Source organism: Taeniopygia guttata, chromosome 4A, assembly GCF_048771995.1.
Source record: "Taeniopygia guttata chromosome 4A, bTaeGut7.mat, whole genome shotgun sequence".
In the NCBI taxonomy this organism is placed as follows: Eukaryota; Metazoa; Chordata; class Aves; order Passeriformes; family Estrildidae; genus Taeniopygia; species Taeniopygia guttata.
Genome location: NC_133029.1, coordinates 2,568,627 through 2,596,188, shown reverse-complemented (window position 1 = coordinate 2,596,188; position 27,562 = coordinate 2,568,627). Strand labels below are relative to the sequence as shown.

At 38.5% G+C, this 27,562-nt stretch overlaps 1 protein-coding gene across 5 annotated transcripts in view; it reads left to right on the top strand.

Annotated features, from left to right (window-relative positions):
* The window catches only part of PCDH11X (protocadherin 11 X-linked), a 427,642-nt gene that overhangs the window by 39,576 nt on the left and 360,504 nt on the right, over positions 1-27,562 (top strand). For 4 of the 5 annotated variants that reach the window (XM_072929023.1, XM_030272409.4, XM_012573008.5 and 1 more), the window contains 2 exons: positions 4,510-5,093; positions 24,578-24,625. In XM_072929023.1, coding sequence (XP_072785124.1) covers positions 4,554-5,093; positions 24,578-24,625 — 588 coding nt within the window. In that variant the 5' untranslated portion in view covers positions 4,510-4,553. The remainder of the gene's footprint in view (positions 1-4,509; positions 5,094-24,577; positions 24,626-27,562) is intronic. The other variant, XM_030272410.4, reaches the window with a different exon arrangement.

Genomic DNA, 27,562 nt, shown 5'->3' with positions numbered 1-27,562 from the left:
TATAAAGATAAGAATGGGAGTGATATTTTCAGGATTTCTTCTCTACTATGATTTTAATAATTGGATATTGATGTAGCTTTAGACTTCAATATTCCTAATTTTTAAAAATATTATCTTTTTCTTTGAACTTGATATGGGCAGTTACAAAACATCACCACAGCACGTTTGTTCTACTCTACTTTAAATCTGAATCCAAGTATCAAGAAATGGTGTTGTGTTTCTAATCTGGACACCTGAACTCTTCTACCCCTTTACAACTTTTCTGCGATCCTCTTAAGGAAGAAATAACAAGTTCTGTAATAAGGTAAAGGCTCAGGTGGGACCAGATGGAGCTTTGTGTGTAAGGAACAGATTTAGATTCTACCTTCACATCCTGCTCCATTATGTGGTTACAGCTTTTATATTCTACTTTTCAAGGCATGATTTGACAGCTGCTAAATGAAGAGAATAATGAACAGTGCTAATATTTTAATTACACCATTAATATTTGGTGTATTGGACAAAAAAGCAGGTACCTTTGAGTGCATAGACAGCCAGATGAAGAAAAGCAATTTTAAACTTCTTTTTCCCCTCCTCCCCTCCATCTTGTCCATCTGGGCCATTTGCCTTCCTAGTTGGGAAGTCAGCAGCACAGACAGCAATGCATTCTCTTGAAAGCTGGGAAAATGGCTTGGCAAGCTTCATGTCACCTTCTGTTAAACAATTTGATTTGTTCTTAATTTTTTTTTTTTTTTACCTCCTCAAAAGTGTGAGCGAGTGCTGGAGCCCATGAAAGGTCCTTTAGACTTGGGCTGCTCTGTTCAGCCCTTCTGTACTTTGTGTTTCCTGATTTCAGCAATGCCTGGAAGGTGCCTCTTGCTCCTCTTCTGTGCACTGCTGTTGCCATAGAATCCCTATCAGAGCTATGGCACAACTGACAGGCAACGTACAGCTATGGCTTTATAAATAGGATTCTGGAAGAGCAACACTTTCCTCTCAACATAAGATATTCTATTCTATATCCAAGCAGCAAACTTGTGTCACGTTGGGATTTTTTCTCCTTAAAGGCCTACAGCTCTGGAACAGAGCTTCAAAACTGTTACTAGAATTATTTAAAAAAAAAAAAAAAAACACAATTAAAAAAAATGTATTGTACAGAAGTTCAAGCATTTTAAATAATTGTTGGTTGTTTTTTCCTGCTAAACTAACACTGTTGGTTACATGTCTGTACCCTTTAGTCACTCAGGAAAATCTGTGACAGCAAAAGTCACCACAAAATTCACGCTAGCATTTATCTAACGTGGTTTATAAGTGTGCCGTGCTGCTTTTTCACGCTTTGAAGTATTTTCTTTACTATGACACAAGAAGAATTTCAATAGGCTCAAACTTGGTTTAAAGTGAGTAAAAGTATGCATAAGAATGCAATGCCAAGTTCCACCCTGCAGTTTTCCTTACAAAACTCTTTGAGTCCTGCTGTTGTTATTTTATAATCCCTGGAAACTCCACTGCAGATGAAACTGGGGTTAAAGGCTTATAATTTAGCTTGAATATAAAGTATCTCCTGGCTTGAGCTCAACTTTCAGAACTGATTCAGGAATATTGTTGATGAACTCTTTAAATTGTTGCATTTATGTACTCATTCTCATATTGCTTAAAAAAAAATTCTTTAATGCATGTGTTTGGATGATTTATATACCTGTTTATACAATATTTTTGCATCATTATCATTTATAAGCAATACTTGCATCAGCATTGCCATAGAAGAATTTGGGATAGAGGCTAGAATTTGGTTTATATTTATGGTTGGTGTTGGGTTTTTTCCTTTCCTCCCCTAAGAAATGTAAATTTAAATTATTATTCTATAAACATCAGGATTTGAAGGGTATTATAACCTTGTTGTGTTATTTTTCATTCTAATTTGTAATAGAGAGGAAGATGTAGCAAAATAATTCCTTCTAGTATGCAGAAAACATGCAACCATTCTCATTTTTCTTTTTTTTTTTTTTTTTTTTTTTTTTAAGGAAGCATTTAAATAGAAACCTTTTACTGCAACCTATACATTTTTATTTGTGTTTTCCATAGGAAACAATGTAAATGCATTTATTTCAGTAATAATGGATGCAAAGATGTGCTTTCCTGAAATAAAGGCTCCCAGCAGGTCAAATTTACGTGAGCAATTGCTTCAGTGGGATGACAATTGCTGGAGCTGCAGTTAAAGAGATGCAGTTAATAAATCAAATAATAAGTTATAAATATATTTACATTATTTATTATACATCTATAATAGATCTGTATAATATATTTATATGATATAATATTAAATATATATTATACATTATATATTTATATTATATAATGAGTTAATAAAGCAAATAATAATCAATTAATAAATCAAATTATAACAGCCAAACTAATCCACTTGTACAGTATCACCAAGTCATTCACTGGGCTCACACTGCTACCATGGTGTTACCATAATGATGATCAAGGGCTGCTGATGATTTCCTTATTTGCATATTTAGAATGTGATGTTTGAATGGTTAATAAAAAGCTGTTGGTCCATTGCTTCCCTCTGGGCACCTGGCTGGTGCTGCTTTGGGTGTTGGGAATCCCTGAGGTGCAGTGATAAATCAGAGAATTCCTGAAATGCCATCCCCTTGTCAGCCATCCCCTCCAGGTTCATTGAATTACTCAGGGAGCAAAGCCTTTTTCCCTAAGTGGGGACTTGCAGCACTTTTATTTCATGTACAATCATGAAAATGGTGTCGTTCTCTCCTTTGGTGCAATCATGAAGCCAGAAAATCATGAAGCCAAGAAAAGCTGCCCAGTTGGTGCTGACCTGGGGATCCACCTTGCAGATGAGCTGGAGTGTTCTGTGTCTGTCACTGCCTTCCAACCCAAAGCAGTTTGCAGTGTTTAAATGGAATATTAATTGTTCCTGACCTGTTTCACTGCAAAATCAAAGCTTTAGTCTAAATTTCCCTGCAAGTGGCACTGCTGAAAGGCAGTAACTAGCAGGTGGAGGCAATTACTGGCACCAGGGATTCCTTCCACCACTGCAACTTGATCTGCAGAAGTAAATCAATCTGTGCTGTGACAGGGAGAATAAAATGAGAAGAGACAGGAAACAGAATTACACTTTTACCTGCACAGTAAAAAGAATGTAGATGTGTTGGCACATATTTGAAACAGATGCTAACCTAAGATTTCATTTACGAGAGAACTCACTTTACATGGAACTCTTGAACATTTACCTTAGCGAAATGCTATCCTAGCAGATCCTAAATTCTGGAATGGCAGAATTATGTGAAGATTAGGCACATATTCTATACACGGAGTTCAAGAGAGTGATTTATCTTTTAAAAATTCTTGGCTGAAGGCTGTATGCAGCTGCACAGATATCTGTGTGTACCTGTAAGTCCTCCTATCCCACTTCCATCTTTCTCGAGGCTGTTAAGAACTCAAGGCAAGAATATATTGTTATTCAGAAACCAGATTGGAAAGTATACATATTTTTACAACAAGTTTGTATCTCCTTTTAAAGGCAGTGGTGTTCCAGAGTACTGTGAACAGGCATCACCAAATTTAAAATTGTACAAAATTTCTTGCAATTCACTAGACAGATTTCCACACATTGTTGGCTGAAGTTTACCAGACTCCATTTGGATAATAGCATTTTCTTGCCAGTTTAAGTTCCTGAATTAAAAATATCCAGATTTCTTTGTTGTTGTTAACAAACATTACATAATTTTGTCAGTGCAAAACTTAGGGGGAGAATTAAGACAAGTGTTCTTCTATTCCCATATCTAAGCAAGAGGTATAAAAAGATCTGGTTCTCAGCAGATGGTTACTTGCAAACTTCTTGCCTACTTTTTTCTTAGGAAATAGAAAAAAATGAGGACAATGTGGCAGAGAGATCAAAGGGAGACATTTTCCTAAGGAGAAAAGGAAAATCTCATGCTGGAAATAGGGGATTCCTGTACATATTTCTTCATTTAACATGACCCAGCCGTAAAATTCTTACCTTAGTATTCAGTTAAAAGTTTCAAGTAAAAAGTTGTGCAAGAAATTTTATACATATTTAGGAAGGATGGAGTCAAATGTGACTTCACTGTCTCTATAGGACACGTGAAGGCGTGACACAAGATGCTGTTATTGCAAGGTGAAAAAGAGGAAGTTTATTTTCTGACTCCAGCATTTGTACTTTTCTAAAGGTGACAGTGGATTGGAGGGTGAAGGTGCCACCTCTCCAATGACATTGGACAAACTACCAGTACATCAAATTTCTCCACCTCTATGGAGGAATGCAAAACAATAGACTGTTTACAGAAAGTTGTGTGAGAAAGTTCTCTACAAGAATATAAACTCAGAAAGCTTTAAAAAAATTTTAAGAATCAGGGTAACACTTCACTAATGAGGTTTCCAATCAGTTCACATTGTTGTAGCAGGAAAGGAGTTCCTTTAGCTCTTATCTCTTTGGGAACACAATATTCTGTGACTTTTAAAGGGTTTTCCTCTCCCTTTTCCCAGCTACTCCTGGCGTTCTACACGAATACGCATTAGTCATTCTGGAGATGGACTTGCTGTCTGGAACCTACCTCTTGGCAGTCCTGTTGGCCTGCATCGTGTTCCAATCTGGCGCCCAGGAGAAGAATTACACCGTGCGGGAAGAGCTGCCGGAAAATGTCCTCATTGGCAACCTGCTCAAGGATCTCAACCTAACGCTGGACCCCGACGTGCCCCTGTCCTCCCCGCTGCAGTTCAAGCTCGTCTACAAGACGGGGGACGTGCCCCTGGTGAGGGTGGAGGAGAACACCGGGGAGATCTTCACGGCTGCCAACCGCATCGACCGCGAGAAGCTGTGCGCCGGCATCGTCAGCGAGAACCGCTGCTTCTACGAGGTGGAGGTGGCTGTGCTGCCCGACGAGGTCTTCAGACTGGTCAAGATCAGGTTCCTGATCGAGGATATAAATGACAACGCCCCCCTTTTCCCCTCGACAGTAATTAACATCTCTATCCCTGAGAACACGGCCATTAATTCCCGCTACTCTGTCCCGTCTGCCATCGACCCGGACATCGGGGTGAACGGAATCCAGCACTATGAGCTCCTCAAGGTGGGTTTCTTTCATCTTTCTCTGTTGCTGTCTGTGTTGCTGTCCTCCCACAAGTGTTGCCAGTCCTCCCCAACCCGTCAGAAGCCCCAAGCTGTGTGCTGCACGCAGTCACAGACCCAAAGCTGTGAGCTGCAGTGGTGGTGGGGTGCAGGTCCGTGTGAGAGTGTGAATCCACAGCCCTGAGTGCGTTCTGGTGCATCCCATCCTCGCTCCGTGGGAAGCTGTTTATGTGCCTGTGTAACAGCGTGAGGAAACATCCCCACCTCCATGAGCTCTGCAGCAGCATTCAGTGTTTGTACATTTTGGCTGACAGTCTTCCTGGACCATTAAAAATGTGTCCTTATTGCCCCTGACACGACAGTGCCAAGTGCAGGAGTGTTCTGTGCTGGGTTTATGCCTCCCATTTTTATGGAGACATTCTTTATTCATGCCTCTCCTGCACTGCTGATGTACTGGAGCAGTAGAACTTGGCCCAGAAGTTGATGTGATGCTCATCTGTGTATTGAGGAGCTTTTCCAGAGGGAAGGAGTCTGTTTGTCAGAGCAGCTCTGTAATGTCTGGGCAAGAGCAGCTCCAAATGTGCAAGGAGAGCAGTGCCAGTGACCTTGTAAGAGCAGATATTTCAAATTCTTGCTTCTTTTATTCTTTCTAGCAACTAACAGGGGAGCTGGGATTAGGGAACAGAAGAATAACATAAACATGTGATGTTTATATAAACAAGAGTGTGTGATTGCTAAATAAATGATCACTTTCATTTGAGTTTACTGAAACAAACTTAAGAACAGGAAAGAAACTTCCCTGAAATGTTGGGGGGAAGCTGAAATTGCTCTCAGATCCTTTGATTTGGAATAGGGAACTATTTTGTGGTTTGGCTGCTTAGCCAGCAATCTGACCCTCCTTACTGCCAGAAGAATATAGATTATATTATCCAATATATTGCTTGACTGACTGGATAGCTGATATTTGCTGATACCAGTACATACTAGCAATTTAATAAAAAATAAAGCTCTGTCTTTTTTTAGCTCTTTTAAATTGCTTGGAAGTAATTGTGGCAGTGTGGGTGCTAAGGAGTGGCAAAGACATAAAAATCTCTTTCAGGAAACTGCATCCCACTGGGCATTTCTGGCCAGCTATCAAAAAAAAAATATAAAAAAGATCCCACACCTATCTGTCTGCTTTCATGGAATATTAAACTTTCCAAGAACTTACAATAATGTCTGAAGTCTTTGCTGTAAGCTCTTTAAAACATTTCCTAGGTTATAGGAGAGTAGGTATATCTACATACATGGATTTTGTTTGGGGTTTTTTAGCTAGGTAAGCAGAAGAACCAAGTAGGGCAGAGTGCTCTTTATGTGGCATATTCAATGAGATTTTGGGGAATGAATAATAGCATATTAAATAAATAACAGTAGGAGTAGAAAATAATGAAAAAACCAGGGTTACACACAAATTGGGGCAAAATAATACTCAGTCTGAACAGAGAAATGTGAGTTATCTGACAGAAAAGTGCTGTTAGAAAACTGTAGAAAGTGGCAAAATCAGGAGTTCCTGGCCTGATGAGCAACAGTTCAGATCCCCACAATAACAATCTTGTTTTGTGAGCTTATCTGTGGCCTGTGCATTCAGAGGGAGAATGCACCAGATCAGCAGGGTGGGAGCACATTTGTGTCACACGAGTGGGAGCTGGTCTTAAATCCAACCTGCAGCTCTGCCCAGGGCACAGGGCTTGGCTGGAGATGCAGGACAGCAGGAGAGGCTCTGCCTGAGAGAGCTTCCACCAAGCACATCAAATTATTTCATTTTTAATTAGGGAAAAAATGAATAAAAAAGGACGAGTTACATGTTTATTCAAGTGTCTCTGGAGAAAACTGCTTTTGCCACACAATGGAAAGGAAGGTGGTGAGGTTGAACACACACTGGTATGGGCTGGAAGTTCTGAAATCTTGTGCTGCATGTGCTTCAAACAAAATAATTTGTGAAATCACAGCCCTATAGGCAGATCTTCTGAAAGAATTAATTGCATTTTTCTCTTGAATGCCTGTTGGTCAGGTGTTTTTTGAATTATGGATCTGCTGCCTTTAAATGAGCCAGCAATTTCACATACCTTGGAAATGATCTGTAAAAACCAAAAGGAAGTTTCTGACAGCCAGACACCATTTGGAATAGTATTTCCAGATGTTATTCTACTGGTAATTTTCAGAATGTTAATGTCAATCAAAAAATGGATTTAAAAAAACCCCAAACAGTAGAAATAAAAGATTCTGGTGAACAGTCAGGAAATACAAACAGTATTTCCTACAGCAGGGGAGGTCCGGGAGGATAATTAGAGGGATTAAGCACCTTTCCTATGAGGAAAGGCTGAAAAAATTTGGATTCTTCAGCCTAAAGAAAAGAAAGCTCCAGAGTAACTTTATTGAGACCTTTCAGTACCTGGAGGGGCTGCAAGAGGGATTTTGGACAAGGCCTGGAGAGACAGGACCGGGGAAAGGCTTTGTTCTGACTGAAAGTCGGTTTAAATTGGATATTGGGAAGAAATCCTTCCCTGTGAGGGTGGGGAGACCCTGGCACAGAGAAGCTCCTGGGTCCCTGGAAGTGTCCAAGGATGGGCTTTGGAGCAGCCTGGGACACTGGAAGGTGTCCCTGCCATGGCTGGGGGTGGAACCAGGTGATTTTTAGGGTTCCTTCCAACCCAAACCATTCTGGGGTTTGTGACAGCCAAAGAAGGGGAAGGCTGTGGGGATGGAGAAGGAAAGGAAGAGTGGGTAGTGCTGGAACTCCAGGAGGAGGTGGCAGGACTGGCACACCAGGCTGGTGCTGCTTTCGCTGCCTTTCCTCCCCAAATGTGTGCAAAGTCCTGCTCTGCCTTTCGTGGGGGTTCTGAAGGGGCTGAGATCTTCTGGCTCCTGGGAGTGTTGGTTTTCCTTCCTTTTACAGGCAGCAAACACAGGGAACTGAGCAGCAGGGGCTAGAATTTTGGGAAGGAATTTTGGGGGAATTTTGGGAAGCACCTGCTATGACATGGGCAGCTTGGAGGTGGCAGAGGAGTGGGGGGTGATGGGATGTGGAAATTCACTTCATAGGTGCAGAAAAGCTGATGTTTTAGTGAAGGTGCAGCAACAGAGTGAAATGCTCTGTATTTTGGATGGAAAGGAATCAAAAACTGACAAATTGTGAAACGAAGAGAAAGATTTTCAGTTGTAGTTGGCTTTTGACACAAACTCAGCCAAAATTTTCTTATTACCTGTGTGAAACCAGGCCTATTTTGCCTGAAAATAGGTAGATAGAGACTTTGTCTATAAAGAATGCTAAAAAATAGGGAACTTCTCAGTAGGAACTCAGCTGACCCCTTCATAGGTATGTAACACATTTTCAGCACCTCTGTAGCTTTTGGGAAGGTAACAGTCATGTGTTACAATTTTCCTCACTTTGTTACACTTACCTTCCTGCCCCTCTCACCGGGTGTGGAAAAGTTTGCATATCAATTTTGTATTTGGTTTCCTTTGCAAACAAGATAAGAAATTATAAAGTCTTTAAATTAAATGACACTTCATTTTTTTTTCTCTTTTTCTTCTTATTTTTTAAAAATTATTCTTCTCTCATTAAAACCCCTTAAAACAGCAGAAAATAAAACATTGTAAAGAAATATATCCTTGTATTTTGGATTCAGTGGAAGCTTTGTAAAGCAGGATTTGATTTATTTAAAACAAGACAGTGCTTTAACTACCACACTGATTAACACTCATTTTTTGCCTGCCTGCCTTTTACCAAGGTGTACCTGAATAGAAAATAACTTCTTTATAAGTAACTGATTCATGGTGCCTCATCCTCAGAACTTTCTGTGGCTCTGATTTTCTCGACCCTGTTTGAAACACATGAACTCTAAAAAGGCAACAGTTTTGCTGTTAATAAAAAAGAGGAGACAGTCACGCAGAGCTTCTTGCTGTTCCCAAAGCTGCTGTGCATGGCATTATAAAAGATTGTGTTTCTCTGCTGAGATGCCCCAAGGTGACCATAGAGGGAGTGACATTAAGGTTTCACATGATAAACAGTGTTTGCTGTGAACGAGGAGAGGAGGGAGAACTTAGATATTATTTAACAATAGAAGAAAACTTCATTTGGAATGAGAAATAGCTGGGTTGGGGAAGAGGATGGCATAACACTGATGGTGGGAGCTGCTAGGTGCAGCTAAGACAAGAAATAAATGGCCAGATGGAAACCCAACCATTTTTGTCTCAGCTGAGATAACTACTGTAAGTATAAATGGGGAATGATAGGGAAAAAAGAGCTGGGCATTCATAAATAGAAGTGGTTTGTGAAAACAGTGGGATGCAAGAGCAAATTGTGCATTGAAACCTTGATAAACCGTGATTTCTGATTGGGGATGAAGCTAAAAATCCCAATGTTCTGTTTTAACCCAGGGGGCAGCCCAGCCTACAGGGCTTTGTTCACCTCCTCAGGGCAGCCCCATTGTTTGCAGACTGCCATAAAATGTGCATTGTGTGGGGCAGTGCCACCACCGTGCCATAAATACCTCCTTGCTGTTGTTGATTACACTCTTCCAGCACACTTACATCTGAGCTCAAGGCAAGCTGATATTTAGTATTACCTATTAATACACTTCATATTTATAGGTGCCACAGGCCTCTGCTTTGACTGCAAAGAGTTTAGTGTGAAGCATTTCTTTGTTCTCCTAGACGTTATAAAGGCCAGCTGGCTCAGAACAGGCTTTGAATTGAAAAGGACTCTCACAAGTGCATGTTTTAAATAATATTTTAATAAATTGATTGCTTAGCATTTCTTGTCAGCTAGGTATACCATGTACACTAGAAGGTTCAGAGGTGCAACAAGAACATTTTCTTCTGTGAGCTGATCCTGCGTGTTAATATTTTCTTCCTTTAATCCTTTGCAGTCTAGGGGAAATTAGATTGGTGTTGCTGTTCCATTACTCTTACCTGCTACAGCAATGTTGCTGTATTTACTATCAGAAGCAGCTGGTGCATCCCTTCTAGAATAATATGATAATCTCTTTGTAGCTGTCAGTGCATACCTCTGTAGTCTGACAAAATAGATTCCTGCTCAGCCTCGCCTCTGATGAGGAGAGTTTCATCTCGCTGCTCTAGATCATCTTTGTGATGCCTTTCAATAGAAGATATCCCCTTTTTCTGATACAGTTTGTCAATTCCATGACCCATGGAAGATGGAAATCACAGCTCTTCATCATATTTCAAGCATCATATTTCATGTTTGCAACTGGTTATTTCTGAGCCTTGCTGCAGTCTTGGGTCAAGTAACTCATATCACTGTCAAGATCAAGAGTGGAAGATGTGTTTTATGTAGAAATAAGTCTAGGAAGGTAGTTGGAATTATAGACTGGGACTGGATTTCTGGTTAAATGTGTATCAGAAAGTCATATTAATGAAATCTTTGTTGATAATCCTGTGGTAAGCAGGGATACAAATGTGAAAGTCAAAAGCTGTGAGAGTGGAGGAGGCCAGCAATCTTCCTCTGCACCTCTGGGGTTCAGTGCACAGAGAAAAAACAAGACAGAATGGTTGATATCCCTGCAAACTCAGTGCACAGCGACACAAACTTTGATTTTCTCATCACCAGATCTTCCTCACTGTCCCAAACACGAGCTGCCTGGACTTCTCCTTCCTCTCCTTTTCTGTGCTGCCATTCCACCCAGTGGGAGCCAAGGCAGCCCCCTCCCTGCACTCCCAAACCATGTCCCATGGTTTAATTCCCACTCTGGAAATAATGTGGGTTAAACAACGTGGGTGTTTCTCTGGGAGGGCTTCGGCAGCATCTCAGGGCAGGGCAGTGCTTTATTGGCCCTTTCAGTAGGTCACAGGAAGCCTGGGGTGGTTATTGCCAACATCTGCACTCTGTGAAAAATCTGCCAACACAGAGCTTGTTTTCTGCTTGTAAACAGATATTTACAAATATTGCCAGGTCTTACTGAATATTGTAGTTAAACGCTAATACAAATAAGGAATTTCAACATAATTTTTCCTTCTTTTTCTACTAATCAAAAATTATTTGTGAATTTATTGTAACCCTCTAATAGCAAAATATTCTTGCACTTTCTTTTTTTATTAGCAACTCTTTCTAGCAATTGTGTAATTAAATATGGCTGATAGGATGATGGCTATTCAAGATTCTGAGAATTTTTGTTTTACAGACTTATATAGAGTCAAGAAAATGCGTGATTCAGATAGGAGACCTCTTGACTTCCTCATAGACAAGAACATGGTCTTTTCATGATTTCTGTCTTCTCATTCAGGAAACATCAGTTGTTCAGTGATATGTCAAGACTAATTGCCACAAAAATGAAATTACACTCATATTGATGTTACAGGTAACAATAGTACTTAGGTGCCTAAAACTGAGAAATTATGTACAACCAGATCCCTGATCTGACAGTGCTTACAGACAAGGTGAAAATAAGATGCATGTTGAAACAGCATTTGAAAGTTGGTTTTTTTTTTTAATTAGTTTGGGTTTCTTTTCCTTCTCGCTGTCATGTAGTTTAGACTAAAATTTCAAGTTTCTGCTTGGAGAGGGGATGGTTTGTTTTTCTTACTTCCCAGTCCTCTGGAAAAAGCTTGTGTGATGGTGTGCAGCTGCTTTGGCAGAGGGGTTGGAGCAGAAGATCTCCAAGGTCCCTTCCCACCCCACCCCTCTGTGACTCCCCAGCACCATTTGCAGCCCAGGCTGACTCCCACCCTCACTGGGATCTCTCAGGAGGATTAAACTACAGACTTTGGGGGTCAGTACTCTTTCTTCTTTCCCATTTTCTGTGCCAGCATAGAAAGGGAACTTAATGAATTTAGGGAACTCAAAAATAGGTTTAGGATGTTTTATTTTGCTTTGGAGTTGAGCTCCAGTCAAGCTCTAAGGTCACTCTTAGTGCTGGTAATTTAATAAATAGGGAGAGTTGGACATGTTGTCTTTGTAAGGTAATTTTTAGCTGCCCTTTAAAAGAGAGGCTTTTTTTAGGCCAGACAGGCTGTCTTTTGAGTGGTGCTGAGTACTTTTGTCCTGAGTTCACAGTGGGGGAATAGGTCAGACCCAAAATATTTTTCCATTTTTCATTTGCTGACATAAGTTCAGTGTTTCGGTTAAAGTTAACACATCTTCAGTTCTTTTCACCTGGATGATTCTCCCTGCAATGCTTAATTACCGTCTGAAGTTTTTACATCACCTTTGCAAAATAAATCTGTTTTCATTATTTTATAAAATATTTATTTTTAGCTGTAGCTAAAAAATACAATATTATTTTCAGCTGTAGCTGAAAATCCACCTTCTTCCAAATCCTTTTTTGCTCATTTTCTTGCGAATGAGGCTCCAAAACCCCATTTGCTCATTTATCTTGCGATCCAAAATACCAAAATTTATGATTCTTTAGAGAAGATTTTGTGCTAGAATAAAAATACCGCTCAATGGTAACTTTTCCAGAGAGATCTGGACAGACAAGTGGTCATCTGTGAGCATTATTTTGAAAAAAAAAAGTCACTGGGTCTGAGCTATAAAAGGGAAAAGTGCTTTGCATTCCTGCAGCTGTGACTTGGTGTCAGCGAGGAGATAAAATTCTGCTCCTGACTGGTGGTAGCGAGTCAGGAGTCAAGGTAATTGCCTCTTGTTGGTTGATACAAGGCTCCTTTAGGGTGGTTTATGGCACGAGTGCTGTAAAACTGTCAGCTCCCCTTAGCCTGACGTCCCCTGCGGGATTGACTGAGGACCAGAGGAGAAAGTCTTGCTCCAGGCACAGCAAGTTCAGCCAGTTAGGGTGAGGGACAAGTTGGTGTCTCTTTCTGCATGCCAGGCTCTGATTTTCACACGAGCTGTCAGGGAACAATAATATATAACTGAGGATGTTTGGGAGCGGGGAGGATGATAGACTCGGGCTGCGAGGCGCCCATCTGTCAAACACAGAGCTCCGCTTCATCTGTCTCTGCTGAACATCATCTTTTGCTGATGTCCACACAGATCAGTCTTAGCTCACATGTGGGATGCTCTCTGAGCTCACAGGGCTCAGCTTTTGTTTACACAGTCCGTGTGTGTGGCAGCACAGAGAAAGCATTTTCCCAACAGCCAGCGAGGAAACAATTATTTTTATTTATAAGAAATTGCTAATTACATGATCTATCCTGCTCTCTACTGACAACCCCAGTAAAAGCACTAAATGCCCCTTCTAAATGGAATTATACTCTGGTTTGCATAGATGACTGATGTTGGAACTGCAAACCTGCAGTGCCACACGAAGTTACAAAAGGTAATAAAAGTGATGTCAGGACCAATTATGCTGCACCCTTAATTTTTCCCACTGTTTCAAAATCGACCATATTTTAAAGCTGTCATATTTTTGTACATTACAAAAGAAAGAGGTAGGAGCCTTTTTCAAATGCCATAGCAGTATTGCCATAGCAGTATTGGCATAGCAGTACTGCCATGGTGTTGGGGCATTATTTTAACATATCCAGTGTGTTTATCTGTGAATAGAGATGCCTGTCTTTGGCCCTTATTTTATATTTAAAGAATGACTTGACACAGGTGTCTGAATTTCAGGCCATTTATTTATAAATTATATTGGTGTATCTGCTTGATACACTGGTCATCTTGTATCCAACAGCATTTAAACTTTTTCTGGAAATTTTTGTAGTTAAGTCAACAATAGATGTCACCATCCAGGCAAGAAACATTTTAAAGGCCATTATTTTTTTGACCAAATTAAAAACAATTGTGACAAGTTCTTCAAGATTATCAGCTAATGGTTACTGTATGTGCTGTAAAAGTTCTTTGGATCCGCTGTAATTCTCATTTCAGAATAACTTTGCAAGGATTACTTTTCTCTGCTTCCTTCATTTATTGTAATGGAGGCATCAATACATGGCTTACTTGTATTTTGGATGGCGGTCATGAGAAACCTTGAGTTAGATTTTTCAGCAGATCCTAAGATTATTCTGATCATTAAAAATAGCGAGTTTTTGAAGAATAGCTGTTTTTCTTCATGTGTACTTATGAGGTTGTCAAAAAATTCTATTTGCAAAATATTGAGTAAAGAAAAGAAAAATAAAAGGTGACTATTACTTGCAAAAGACTTTTCTTTTGTCCAACTCGCCTTTCTAATACTCACTTTTCATCCCATCTAAGGGGGATGAAGATTTGAAAATTTCCAATTTTTAGGATATGTTTTGAAAGTAGAAATAGTTTGTTTTTCCTGATTTAAGTTGTCATAAAATACACAATTAAAATATTAAAGTAACTTTTATAATAATAATATGTTCTTGACTTTATATTTACTTTAGGCTTTCTAATATTGGACTTTAGTAATAAAGATTGAAATATCCTAGCTGTTTTTTCCCCAGGTACACTGTATAGAACAGTTCCTTCCATTTAAGAAGAAAAGCTGTCAAGGAATATATTTAAATCAAGTATCAGCTATGGTTCATGGCACTTGACTGCATTAGTTCAGTTATTTTTATTCCTGAAAGAAAGGTGTATTGCAAAATAATTTATATTCTCTAACCCAGAAACATAATTGGTCTGAACACTTAAGTCCCGTGGAGCTTTTGAAGCTGAGACATGGAGCAAAGACTGTTTCAGACAATTCTGAAGAAACAAAAAGAAACATTGCTAGAAGAAATGAATTCTGAGTCATCAGCTCTCAGTATTGAAATACATTTTTTCTCTCATTGTGCTGTAATTGCTGGCTCTATTAATGTGATGTGTTCCTGCTTTGGTTATTGCTGATGTTCCAAAGTCGGATAATTGTAGTTTTTTTTCTCTGCTTTTTCAAGCAAATTGACGTTTTCTGGGGTTTTTTCCTCTTCTTTTTCTTTTGAGTCAGGATATTCCTCTGTGCTGTTCAGACTGGGATATTATATGGCTTTTTCACTGGGAGAATACATTTTCCTTTTTAACCTAACCCCAGCCATATAATTTTCATCCTCATTTCCATTAGGGTTTTTCAAGATAATTTATTGCAGCAGATTTAAAGGCATAAACAAAGGAGTGACTTCTATTTTGTTCCTCATCCTCTTTCCCATCTAATATCAAAAATAGTACTCTGGCACTTACACATGACTTTTTTGTCAATTAGTTTTTGTTGGGAAAGCCAAGAACTATTGTGAATACCATCATTTGAAAGTCAGTCTTAAAAATAGAGCCTAAAATAGAACACTGATAGAACTTTCCTATCACCTTTTACTGTTTTACAACAGATGGTTTCACACTTTTACTGTTTTACATAAATAAAGTATTTGTCCATGATGAATATCCAAGATACTTACTGTGCTTGTGCAATATCAGAATTCGAATGAGTTCCTGGAAGTTTCCTGGAACTGCTGCTTCTTTGTAAGATTCTACATTAATGCTGATTTTTAAATTCTGAGGTAGTCCATCCCCTCCCTCATAAAAACCTTTCATTTGAATAATTCAAACCTTCAACTGCCAGCATCATCCAGAGCTTGGCAATGGAGTTCAGTGTCTAAGTGGACCTTTGGCAAAGCTCAGGAGAAAAACCTGTTAGTGTGTGTGTGTTTTAATATCTGCTTCTGAGATTTTTATTGTCTGGCTTTTGAAGTGCATTATGTGAAGACGTTGTGACCTTTGTGGACACCTTAATTTATCATCTGAACTGGACTTTGGTCTTCTCAGTCTTTGCTTGTCTGTGTTTCCAAAGCCTGCAGCTCCTCACGAGGGGAAGAGGAGGGGCAGCACTGATTTCTGGGCTGACCCAAGGATGGCCTGGCAGGATAAAATTGAATTTCTCTGACCTTGAATCTGTCACTGACATTTGATGTCAGATCCTTGGGAACAATCAGAATATCTTTCCAAGCCGCTCCTGAGCTTCTGCCAGTTTGAGGCTCGCAGATTTCTTGCCCAGCAGTTGTGATTCTAATATTCTTATCTGTTGGGTTTTTTTTCCCATATGTGTAGTTGCAGTGGTATTTTGTATCTATTTTGTAAAAAATCTAGATTTTAAAATTTGAGTGTTTAGAATATTGGCACAGTTTTAGACACTACATTTTCTGATGATCACTTGTTTTTATTTCTGCTTACATCAGTCCACTGGTGGCATTCTTATACCATGAAAACAGCACTTCAACTTTATTTTTTTACTTTAAAAAGCATACAGTTTTATAGGTTCATGGAGGAGCTGAGAAACTCTGCAGACATTTTTCAGTAATACCCATGGCTATTGTATTACATTAAAGAGAAATAAAATTAATTTGTTTTCTATTTAAAATGTGGATATGCTTGAGGCAAGGTGGGAAATAAAGCCCAGAGATACAACCAGAACTTGTTCTGCTGCCCAGTGGCAGAAAACTTTGCGACTCTAGAAATATGGTTTTCTCCTAAGTTTTCCTATGTTCAAGAACTGGAAGAACAGTCAAGCCTTCTTCAGAAGTGGATTTACCTTTGTGGAATTAAAACATTGTGTGGTTTTTATTGATTAACTTTAATAACAACTTCAGAATTATTTGATGATGGAGTGTATGAGTCAGGGTTCCAGCTGGCTGAAAATCTCTGTCCCAGGCTTGGAACCTTTCACAGTCAGTGAAGTTTATGGCACTTAAAATCCTATCTTAACATTCAGGGCACTGGAAGAAGTGGCAAAAATATCAGTCTCAGCAGCCTTGTAATATACAGATAATCCTGCAAGAGTTCCTGCAAACAGGAGTGAAGTCTTTCAGAATCTATTTTGAATATTGTTTTAAAGTTCAATGGCACATTTGTCACAGCAGAGCATATGCTTCAGGCTACTGAATTTCACAAGCAAGGTAGCAAAGAAAATTCCTTTTTTGTTACTCATTGCTTCTAACAAAAACTTGAGTAACATTTATGCACAGTGGATTTTCCTCCCCTCTTTTATATCTTTTTCTTTCCGTTGTGTATTTCTTGTGGAACAAGTCTGTCCATCAGGACAGGTTTTGGTAGCTTACATGATGCTGATCAGGAGCTTTTGCTGTGATTTGATTTGAAATGCTGACATTGCTGGGAGGGATTGACATCACCAGGGGAGCAGAGCTGGTGCTGCAGTGCTGTGTGCTGCCTGGATCTGGCATCACTGAGCTCCAGGTGCTTTATTTGGAGTGTTCCTGTGGCATGATGGCTTGGCTTTTCCTGCTGGGCAGCTGTTGGAACTAATCAGATTGTGCCTAAGAGCATAATAAGGAAAATCTTTAATAATGCTGAGCCCTCTTGGAAGCTCCGTGGCTTCAGCTGTCACAGTCACTTTCACTAATTTAGTTCTGTTTGCTGTTTTGTTAAGAGCCATAATGCTGGATTTCAAAACAGATTTCACTTAATTTTACATTTCACAATGGGTGCTTCCACATATAACCACAGTAGGCCTCTTCTTATGTTACCAGTAAAGTTAATTGAGTGTGGAAGCAGAGCTTTGACTCTGTAGGTAGGATGCATAAAAAATTTAGTTTTATAGTGTCACCTTAGGATTTGAAGATAGTGCTCTATTTTGAATCCACATGACAACTGAAACTTGTTTTATTGTAGAAAGCAGTCCTGCAGATTTCTGTGAGCAAATTGACTCAATCCTGTCTTGGAGAGTACTTGTTTTGTGTTCTTTCAGTATCTGTGAACCTGATGAATAATGGCACATGTAGTATTTGGTAGAACATCCTGGGCATGTTTTAAAAATAGTAACAAGCCAAACTAAATCTTTGAATTCGGAATCAGCTGTTTGTTTAGCTGACTGCTTCAGCGACATAATAAATTGAAGTTTTGCTCTTAGTTTAATACCTTAATATGCAAGAATCCTAACAATATGCTAAACCCTCTAAGATAAAGAAATAGAAAATAATTAAGTGTACAAATCAAGGTATATACAAAGTCTTTGTGTCTAAGTTTAAAATTGCTTCAAGACAGTTTAAGTTAAATTGTTTGAGCTGTGCTTTAAATTCCATGCTAATGGTCATTTTCCCATGGACATGTTATAATAAAATTTATTTCAGGATGAAATATTTTAATGGGTTGGGTTTGGTGGAATCACATTTTTTGAAGGCTGAACTTCACATTGAAGTTTTTTTCCAGAGATGATACTAAGCCAGATGAAAGCTATGACCTTAAAATCTTCAATCTTCTTGGATTTTCCAAGGCCTTTGCCTCATGGTAACCAGCCCAATGGTGCACCCAACTCTTTTCTGCTCTCACAACGCATCTGCATTGATTTATTTTGGCTTTAGCTGATCTCTGCAGCAATGGATATTGTATTTTCCTTCTGAAGCTGGTGTTCTTCATGCTTAAATATTGGCTTGCTGTGTTCTATGGTCTCATGGTTTTCTTTGCTTTTTTCCCCTCTTTTGGAGGAAAAAAATCCCTGCCCATTAGTTATAATTTTTAGCGTATATTCATGACTAAACTGCTATTAGGGAATATAAACAGTGAACAAAGACTGAGCAGAAAAGCTGGAATGAAATTATGAGTGTTTGGTGTTGCCATTGTAAACATGCCATTCTAATATTCTTAATTTTCTTTCTTACAAATCAGTTTCATCAATTCCATCTCTGATTCTAAGACTGAGAAATAGCTCAAGTGCATTCAATTAGAGTGAAATTGGAGTTTTATTTTTGTTTTTAGAAAGGAATATATTCTTGAGTTAAACTATATATTGAAGTATAAATCAAATACACTTCTAAGATTTTTTGATCCCAAACTCACAGGGAAGCATTTTCTCAGAATATAACTCATTAACTGGAAAGTCAGGACAATTTATTTGCTAGAACTTTCAATACACACAGGTAGCAAGAGATTTCTTCTCTCAGAATTGATTTTCAGACTCAAGTTGCTGCCTGCCAGTAAGGAAATATTTCTCCTTTTTTATCTTGCTCTTGTTCTTGTGGGTCAGATAAATAGAAGTCAGTAACACTGGAGGAGGAAGAAGTCATGTTCCTGAGAAATCCAGCACCAGAAAATACATTTTTGGTTTATTCCCTACACTCCTTGATCAGTATGGTGAAAAGACTTCTATTTACTGAGTTTCAGAATTCTCTGGAGCTATTTTTAGTAGTGTCACTGTCTTCTCAGCCACCATCTCCCATTTATTACTCTGAAATTGCAGTATTATTTATTATCTTCCCATGTGCAGTGAAGTGGCATCTTGCACTTGCATACGTCACATACTTTTACAGTTTAATATGGGAGTCTCACTGTTATTTTCTGACAGTAATAAAAAAAGGATAAGTTTTCATTCCTTGAAAAAGTATAGCTTTATTTCTTTCAGAAGCAAAACTGATCCTGTGGCAGTTAAATGTCACACTCACACACTCTTTCTTATTTTGATTTTTACAAAACCCTGCAGAGTGGAGGCCTTGAGAGAGGCTTATGGTCAGGTCATTTCTGCAGTAGTTGTGACAGGTCTAGAATTCCTAAAGCCTGCTTGTGGAAGCTGGGGGAAATCTGTCCCAAGTGGAGGATGTAAACTCTTTTCTGCTAGAGGTTTTTTTCTCAGCCTGTTATATTTTTGTCCACATGGGTTGTGAATTTTCTCTGTTAAAGCTGTGGATTTTTAAATCAACATTCATACAGCAGCAACAGGTGGACATTAAAGTGCACATGAAGGAATTTCTTTGTGTTTCTGGAGGTGTGGGGGGTTCCACGTGTGTGTGTGAGATGCTCCTGCTCTTCAGATGGAAGATTTGTCAGCAATTTTTCCTAGAAGTGTAAGCATAAAGGGAAGGAGATAGAGTGATTTTGCTCCCAGCTGAACTCGAGCTTTAGAAGGGTATTAGGTCAAAGAAGACAATCTTGCTAAACAACGTGTTGGAAGAGCTGCAGCACCAGAGGTTAGAATATGGATTTTTCTAAGTGAAGATGACATACATTTAACAATATCAGACACACCGAATGTGTGTGCATGTATGTAAAGGAAGGACTGAGATAATAACTATACATTAATTTAGTGAATATTGATTTGCAGATGTTTGCGCTCCTTTGCAGCAAAGCAGAAGGATTCCAGGCTATTTTATATTTTATTATGTTATTTTATATTATGTTATCCCATTTGCCACAAACTGCATCCACACACACCCATTACCCCGGTCTCTAGTGGAATCACTGCGAGCTGGGGATGCTGCACACCCCCTGTCTCGCTCTGATTTTTTTAAGATTTTCTAAAGCCTTCTGAGTTTACATTCTTGTAGCAAACTTTCTCACACACATTCTGTAAATAACTTATTGTTTTTCATTCCTTCATAAAGGCAGAGAGATTTAATGGACTAGTGATTTGTCCAGTGTCATTGGAGAGGTGGCAATTTCACCCTCTAATCCACTGTCACCTTTAGAAAACTATAAATGCTGGAGTCAGAAAAAAATAAATTAGTCTTTTATCGTGACAATAGCAACAGCTAGTGCCGTTCTGTCTTGTGTCCTGTAGTGACAGCCCTGCTGTAGAGGAATTTTCAGAGCTGTCTGGGATGTTTGTATTTCACTGTCCAAGTGGCTGCCAGGTTTAATCCCCTCCTGCCTGGCAGTGCTGATGTGCTCACCAGCAGGTTCACCCCTCACCAACACCTGGCAGGGCTCACCCCGAGCTCCAAATGTGCCCCTGGGAGCTCAGACAGAGCCTTTGGCTGTCGAGGCACAATGAGGTTGTGATTTAGGAGCTGTTCTGAGCAGCTGAACAGAATTGTTAGTGCTTCCCTCCAAAGGCACAGCGCTGCACTGGAGCCTTGTACTCATTTATTTCCCTTCCTCACACATCCTCGGCTCTCAGCTAGGAAATAGAGCAAATATGTAACTGTCACCTGGTATAATGCAAATATCAAAATGCACTTGTTGGCTGTATTGTTGCCTGATATAAATCCTATTTTCTTTTTCCCTTCATTATATATCTATAGGGAGTGAATCCAAAGGCAGAAACGTCAGGTGTCTGGAGCTTTATCATGGGAATTCAGAGCAAAGCTCAAACATGTTTAATACCTTAATCTGAATATCCTCAGGGTGTTGAAAATGTAGCTTTTTGTTCAGTAGGATGTCTGTGAATATTTCTGAACAACTGTAATGGAGGAGATTAAGAGGGGAGATTTCCTCCCTGGTTGTTACCTGCAGCTGTTGACCTCCTTTATTTTGGTCAAAGTGTCTCTAAATGAAAGAACTTTGCTTGAAGTTTTCAATTCTAAAGTTTAGCTCCCAAAGTTGCATTCTAATGGTTAGTTTCTGAAGTTTAAAATGCTGAAGTTTAATTTTAAACACGATTAGTAACTCAGAAGTGGCTGCCTTTTTCAGACCAGCTGCAAACTTTGGACGATTGATAAAAGAGTCTCTGTACTTCAATTTCCCACCTTTAGTCAGTCTACAACTATTTATACAGCAGGAGTATTGTGAACATAAATTCCTTACAGTTTTGTGGTGCAGTTGCATATTTTTTTGAAATATATAATTGTATGTTTGCTGTTTGGGAATTTGGTGTCCTGTTAATGCAGCAATATGCGTTCAGTCATTATTGCCACCCTAGTTTTGTAGAGGAGGATGAAGTGAACTTCTATTAAAATAAATGATTCAGGTTTCTGGGGTTTTTTTTTAGGTTTTATTTGTCTTTGGTTGGTTTTTTTTTTTTTTTTATTGTCATCCATGTTTGAAAAGATAAATTAGATTTAATTAAGAACCCGCAAACAACTCAACTTGAAACAACATTTCAAAGATGTGCAATGGGAAGAGAACTCTCTTTATTCATGAAACCTGGTGCAGTCTTCAAAATATGAAGTTCACAAGGTTACCAATTTTCAGCTCTGTCTCTTCTCTCCCTTGTAAAACTTGTGATTAAAAATATTAACACTTTGAAGTTAGGGAGTTTCAGGATCACTTGAAGTGTAGACTGAAGAAATTAAGGCAGCAAAAAAAAAAGTAAATAATTCAAGAATATAGTATCGACTGCCCCTAATTGTTTCTCCTCAATGGAGAAATGTGATCTAATAAACCTGTTCTGACAGTTGAATGCCAAGAATTGAGTAGGATGAAAAAATATTCCATCTCAGAGAAAACACATCTATTTTAGATCTACCTATCTTAGAAAATAAAGTAGACAATGTTTAGAACATGACAAAATTGAAAAAGACTCCTTAAAGAAGGGACCAACTCATCTGAACAGTTTAAGGAGAATACATCAAATTATTAGGAATTTTTAAGTTTTGTAATAGTAACATAAAATTTATATTTCCAAGGAAGTAATTTCCTTGGGTAAACTTCCTAGCCTTTTTTTTTTTTTTTTTTCTTTTTCAGAAAATCAGTATTAAATACATTGATTGTCCTCTTCTTCATTCCATGTTTTACTTTTTGCTGTTCCTTTCCAGCATCAAGTGGTTCATTATTACCCTTGTGTTCTATTGATCCCATCCACAGTGTTGTGCTTGCTCTTGCTTCATGGGACAAGAGCAGTTTTTGTGTGGTTGTGTAAATGGAGAGAAATTTTGGCAGTGTTTTCCATTTGTAGGAGCTCTTATATAGGAGGAGGAAAAGTAGCAAGTTATAGTGTAGACATTGCTCATAATATGATCTCTTCTTACATAGGGATGGAGCTAATTAGGATTCTGAATGCAGAAAATGCACTTTAGGTTTATGCATAATTTGATGCTTACAAATCCTATTTTTACTGTGGTTCTGAACCTGAAAGTTGAGTTTATTCCAAGCTAAACTTTTTTCTTGCTTCAAAGGAAACCGATGGAAACAGTGCCTGACACTGACAGAAAACCATAAATTGAGCAAAAGCCTTAAAAATCTTGGCCTACAAATTAAAAGGCTGCATTGCTTTGACAAAGAGAATGTTTCAAATCTGTAAGCAACTCTGCATCTGCTGAGGTCTGCATTATAAAAAATTCTTACCTTTGTAATGTTATTTTTCTCCTTTGAAGTTCTGCCATTCAGTTAATAAGGTAACTGCTGCTCCTAATGACACTTATTTCCAGTAACTTTGGGTTGTAAGCTGTGGGATGTCATGAGAGGAGTGACTGTGGAGTCTTTAAGCAGGACAGCTGTCCAAAAAATGGTAATTTTCTAGAATGTATGGACAGCAAATTGCACACTGGGTGAGTAATAGCAGACTTGGGACCTTTATTAGAGCTACACCACTAAGGCAGTTTGGATCTGAGCTCACTCATATGCACCCATTACAGACACACAGATCCAATATTGCCTCCCACATGGAATATTCTGTGTTTAAGACGTTAACTTGGCTGTGGCAATTCACAATTTCACAGCCAAAGCATCGCCTTGGAAAGAAAACCGCGAGTTTGGTTTTCAGCTTTTATAGAAAAAGTTGTCCACTGTGGAACGTTGTGGTCTGTTCTTGTGTGTGCAGAACTGGAGTTGTGCTGCTGTACTCCCTCTCTGCTGACAGACAGCACAGCCACAGAGCAGTTCCATATGGCTTGGCAAAAACAGGCAGGGAAAAGTGTCTGGGACCGGCTCGGAGTTCTGCAGAAGATCTGCAAAGGCTTTCTGTGTTGTTCCATGCAAAATAACCAGCATTTTGCAAACATGCATGATTTTCTGGACTTTTTGAAAAGATTTTAGAGTCCTTTGGACTCAAAATTACTTTTCAGCCAAAGGTTTTTAATTAAGTAATTAATTAATTACTGATTTACTTTCTAATGGGAAATCAACCTTTTAATACTGTTCTTCTTTTTTATTTTTTGTTTTAAGACAATTGTTAACATGTAATAAATGTGTATTTCTAGGTTATTCCAATAGTTAGTTGAGATGAGTTCCTGTAGACTAATGGTAAAAGTTTAAGTTGTGCACAGCCCTTGACTTCTGTTTGAGCTTCTGGTGAACCAAGGACATCTCGTGATGTGTTTGTCATTTACAATGCCTGAAATATTGATAATAAGGGTAGGGTGAAGATGTAGCCACAAAACAATGAGCTGTCTTTGCTCCTGTGGCTTTCTCTGGAGGTTCAGAATCCTCTTTTGAATGAAGAGTGGGGACAGTGTTGTTACCCTTTGTCAGCTAACAATGGAGACTTGTTACACACAATTACAGAATCTGTATATTTTAAGGAATAATCACTGGTATCCTCTCTCAATCTGAGTACTTTGTATTACGAGGAGTTGGGTTTGTAGCATTATCTCGCACAATATTCTTTCCCTTCCCCACTTTGAGAAATTCCTACTTTCTTCAGTTTACTGCTCTGCAAGTGCAGGTCCACAGGATGCTCTGAGCAGAGTGGACTCTGCCTTTGTTATCAGCATTAACCAGAAGCTGATCTATTTTCCCATTTTTCCCAGCAATGTCCAGGCAGTCAGTGTCTCACAGATTTAACAAAATCCTGGGGTGAAATGCTACGAAATGCAATATCTGTGTGTAGACCTCTGGTGCACTTTGTCCCATCCAGTCCTGTCTGTAGCACTTAGGAGCTGTTCTAGCTTACCACACTATGTGTCCGTGTGTCATTGATTATGTATTTATGAAACCACCTAAACGCTGCAATTTTTAAAATACTCTCTAATTTTTTATTCACATGACAGCCCAAAACAGCTCCGAAAAGGACATTTGGATCCATTACAAATGACCAGGTAAATATACACAGTAGGGAGTGTTCAACAAGAAAGTTTCATTATTTGAGAGACTGTGTAAGTCCATGGAAAAGGCTGTAATGAAAATTGGATAAGGTAACAGAGCTCCTTATTGCCCTGATAAGGGATCTTGTGAGCAGGGTCAGAACCTCTTCAAGCTAATCCAGGCTCTGAGATGGGCATAACTTTTGTTTACCTCCAGTAGTTAGTGCTTAAATTGTATTTTCAAATTTAAACAGTCAATCTCTTGTATTTCTCACTCCCTTTCTTCTGTAAGGGTAGAGATATCAATGGAGCAGATTATTTCTACCGGTTGTTTTAATGGGCAAAGGTAGTCTATAACTGTTAATTATCTACTGTGCTTTTCCAATGGACTCTTGCCCTTCCCAGTGTGAACAAATCCTTCAGATCACTGGGATAATGTGGTGACTGAGGTACGGTTCAGTCCCAGTAGAAATCTGACCCTAATGGAAATTTTAACTTCACTGAACTGTTAATGATGATAGAGCTATTTACTTCAACATCAAGAAATTAATCCTGAAGGTTTTTTTTTTCATGTTTCTCATTTTAGTTTTCAATTTCTTTGCTCATAATGGAGAGAATTAGATATTTATGATCTTAAAAATGTATTTCTTGAATGTTTCATCAATTTTTTGAGAATTCAGAATGTGAGAATTATCTGTTCTTAGAAAATATGTTTGTCAATTTGCAGCATATCACACCTAACCTTATCTCTTAAACAACATGAAATATCCTTGTTTCAACAACTTGAAATAGTTACTCTTGTTACAGTTAAGAGAAAGTCTACTTCTCTGTAATGGTTTTTTCTGTGGTTTAAAAAGATGTCTAAACCTGTAATGAATAGGAAGAAATAGACATGGATAATATTTCTTTCCATAGAAAATTATTCAAGTGTTAATAATGAACTTGGAAGAGATATTTGCATTTTTTTCCTGCTCTCTAGTCATTTACAGCTAATAATGGGGAGCTAAAGCAGCACATTTTATATCAAACTCATCTGCTATGATGAAAAGCCCCTCTCCCATACTGGAGGAGAAAAGCAGAGATGGGCACACACACGTACAGCCACGTGAACTCAAAGTCTGTACCAAGTTCTTGTAGCTGTGGGATCTAATGACAGAATAATCAGTGCCCATCTGTCAACTTGTGCACAAATAAAGAGGTAAAGAGAGCTGGCAGGTTGTTTTTACTCTGGCTTCTGTTATTTTCTTTCCTCTGGAATCTATGTTGAAGCATAGACTATATAATTTATAATTTCTTAGTAATTATGAAATTTATTGCAAATAACTACTAGCCAGATTGAATATGAAGAGGAAATTCATGCTCTGCTTCCTATCAATATAGAATTACCATTCTAAAATTTACCCTAATTGGTTCAAAATGTATATCTTGATTTAGAAACGATTTGCAGGGCTTATATTTTCATGCCTTCTGCTAAAGAAGCCAAATCTGTGTCTGTTTTATTACTTCAAAACCTGTTCCAGTTTACTTTATCCTGTCCCCAGTTGCAACTTAATGTTGCCACAAATGCTGTGCAAGTGGCACAGTGATTTTTGCATGCTTGGATGAACGGTTCTGTCCCAGGAAATAAAAGATGGCTTATGCAGAGTCAAAATCTGGCTTTGAGAAACAAATCAGTGAGAGTTCAGCCTCGCTCAGAAGTGTGTAGAAGTTGTAAATGTATTCACTTAGTGGTGGGTACAAGATACAGAGAACACAAATCTTTTGCAACAAATGAGAAATAAGGAACCTTGAAGACTGGGAATGTTTTATTTTGCTCTGTTCTGGAGTGTCTCAAACCAGTTCAGAACACAAGTGGATCTGGTCCAGTGGAAATGAGAGGATCTTTAAGGTCCCTTCCAGCCCAAACCATCTCTGATGCTATGGCAGATACCTGAGTGAGGGTGAAAGAGAAGAATAAGCAGACAAAGAACAGTTGTTCATTATTACAAATATTACACATAAAAAGAAACTCCTAGTTAGTCCACAATTTTATTTATGCCTCTTTTTTATGGTCATCCCACACATTCAGCATTAGCCATCTGCATTCTAGCCCTGTCCTTATGGAAGATGTGGCTGGAAAACTGCCTTTACATCATTCCTCTGCGTGGTGAGATATGAGAAAAGAGGATAATTACACTGTTCTTCGTTCCTGCTTGTCTGAAGAGACAGCAGAAGAGAGAGGGAATTTAGTTCTAGATTCCAATATTTATTTTAGCAGATTTATTAAAAAGCTGTGCTTGTGCAATATATGCAGCATTTTGGTGCAGTTCCAGAGATGTTCAAAAAACCCCAGGAAAATATTGATATTTTTCAAATTGATCTCAAAGTTCTGTGATATTTTTTGAAATGAAAATAGGTCTTCTTTTTTTCACTGGGATTGTAATTTCACTACATATAAAACATATAGTGATGAATGCAGGAATAGTTTTGATGAGTTTTAAAATAAATTTCTGATGAACTATTACAACTTAGTTTTGTCTGTATCATCTGACATCTAAATGATGTAGTAAGTACTTTATCAGTGATGGTATTGTTTTGGTGGGGTTTTTTTTGTTTGGTTGGTTGTTTTGTTTTTGTTTTTTTTTTTTTTATGCTAATCATTTCAGATCATGTCCAGAGTTGCTCCACAGAGAAATAATCCCTCTATCTCTGTTGGTTTCCTTGAAATTTAATATTGGAATAGGTCCTCCAGTGACTGAACTCTGTCTTCATTCCTCATTTCCACACTCACTCATACAACAGAGAAACTGAATTACATCAGTCCAGCAATTTAATAACTTTTCTTTAGAAATAGAGAATCTGGATGAAAAAAATCACTATCACTCTCACATTTCCTCTTTATCTAGAGTATCAGTTTATTGCCATGCTTGCTCTGAAGCTTTCTCAAGGCTCTGGAGCTTAAAGCAAAACTAG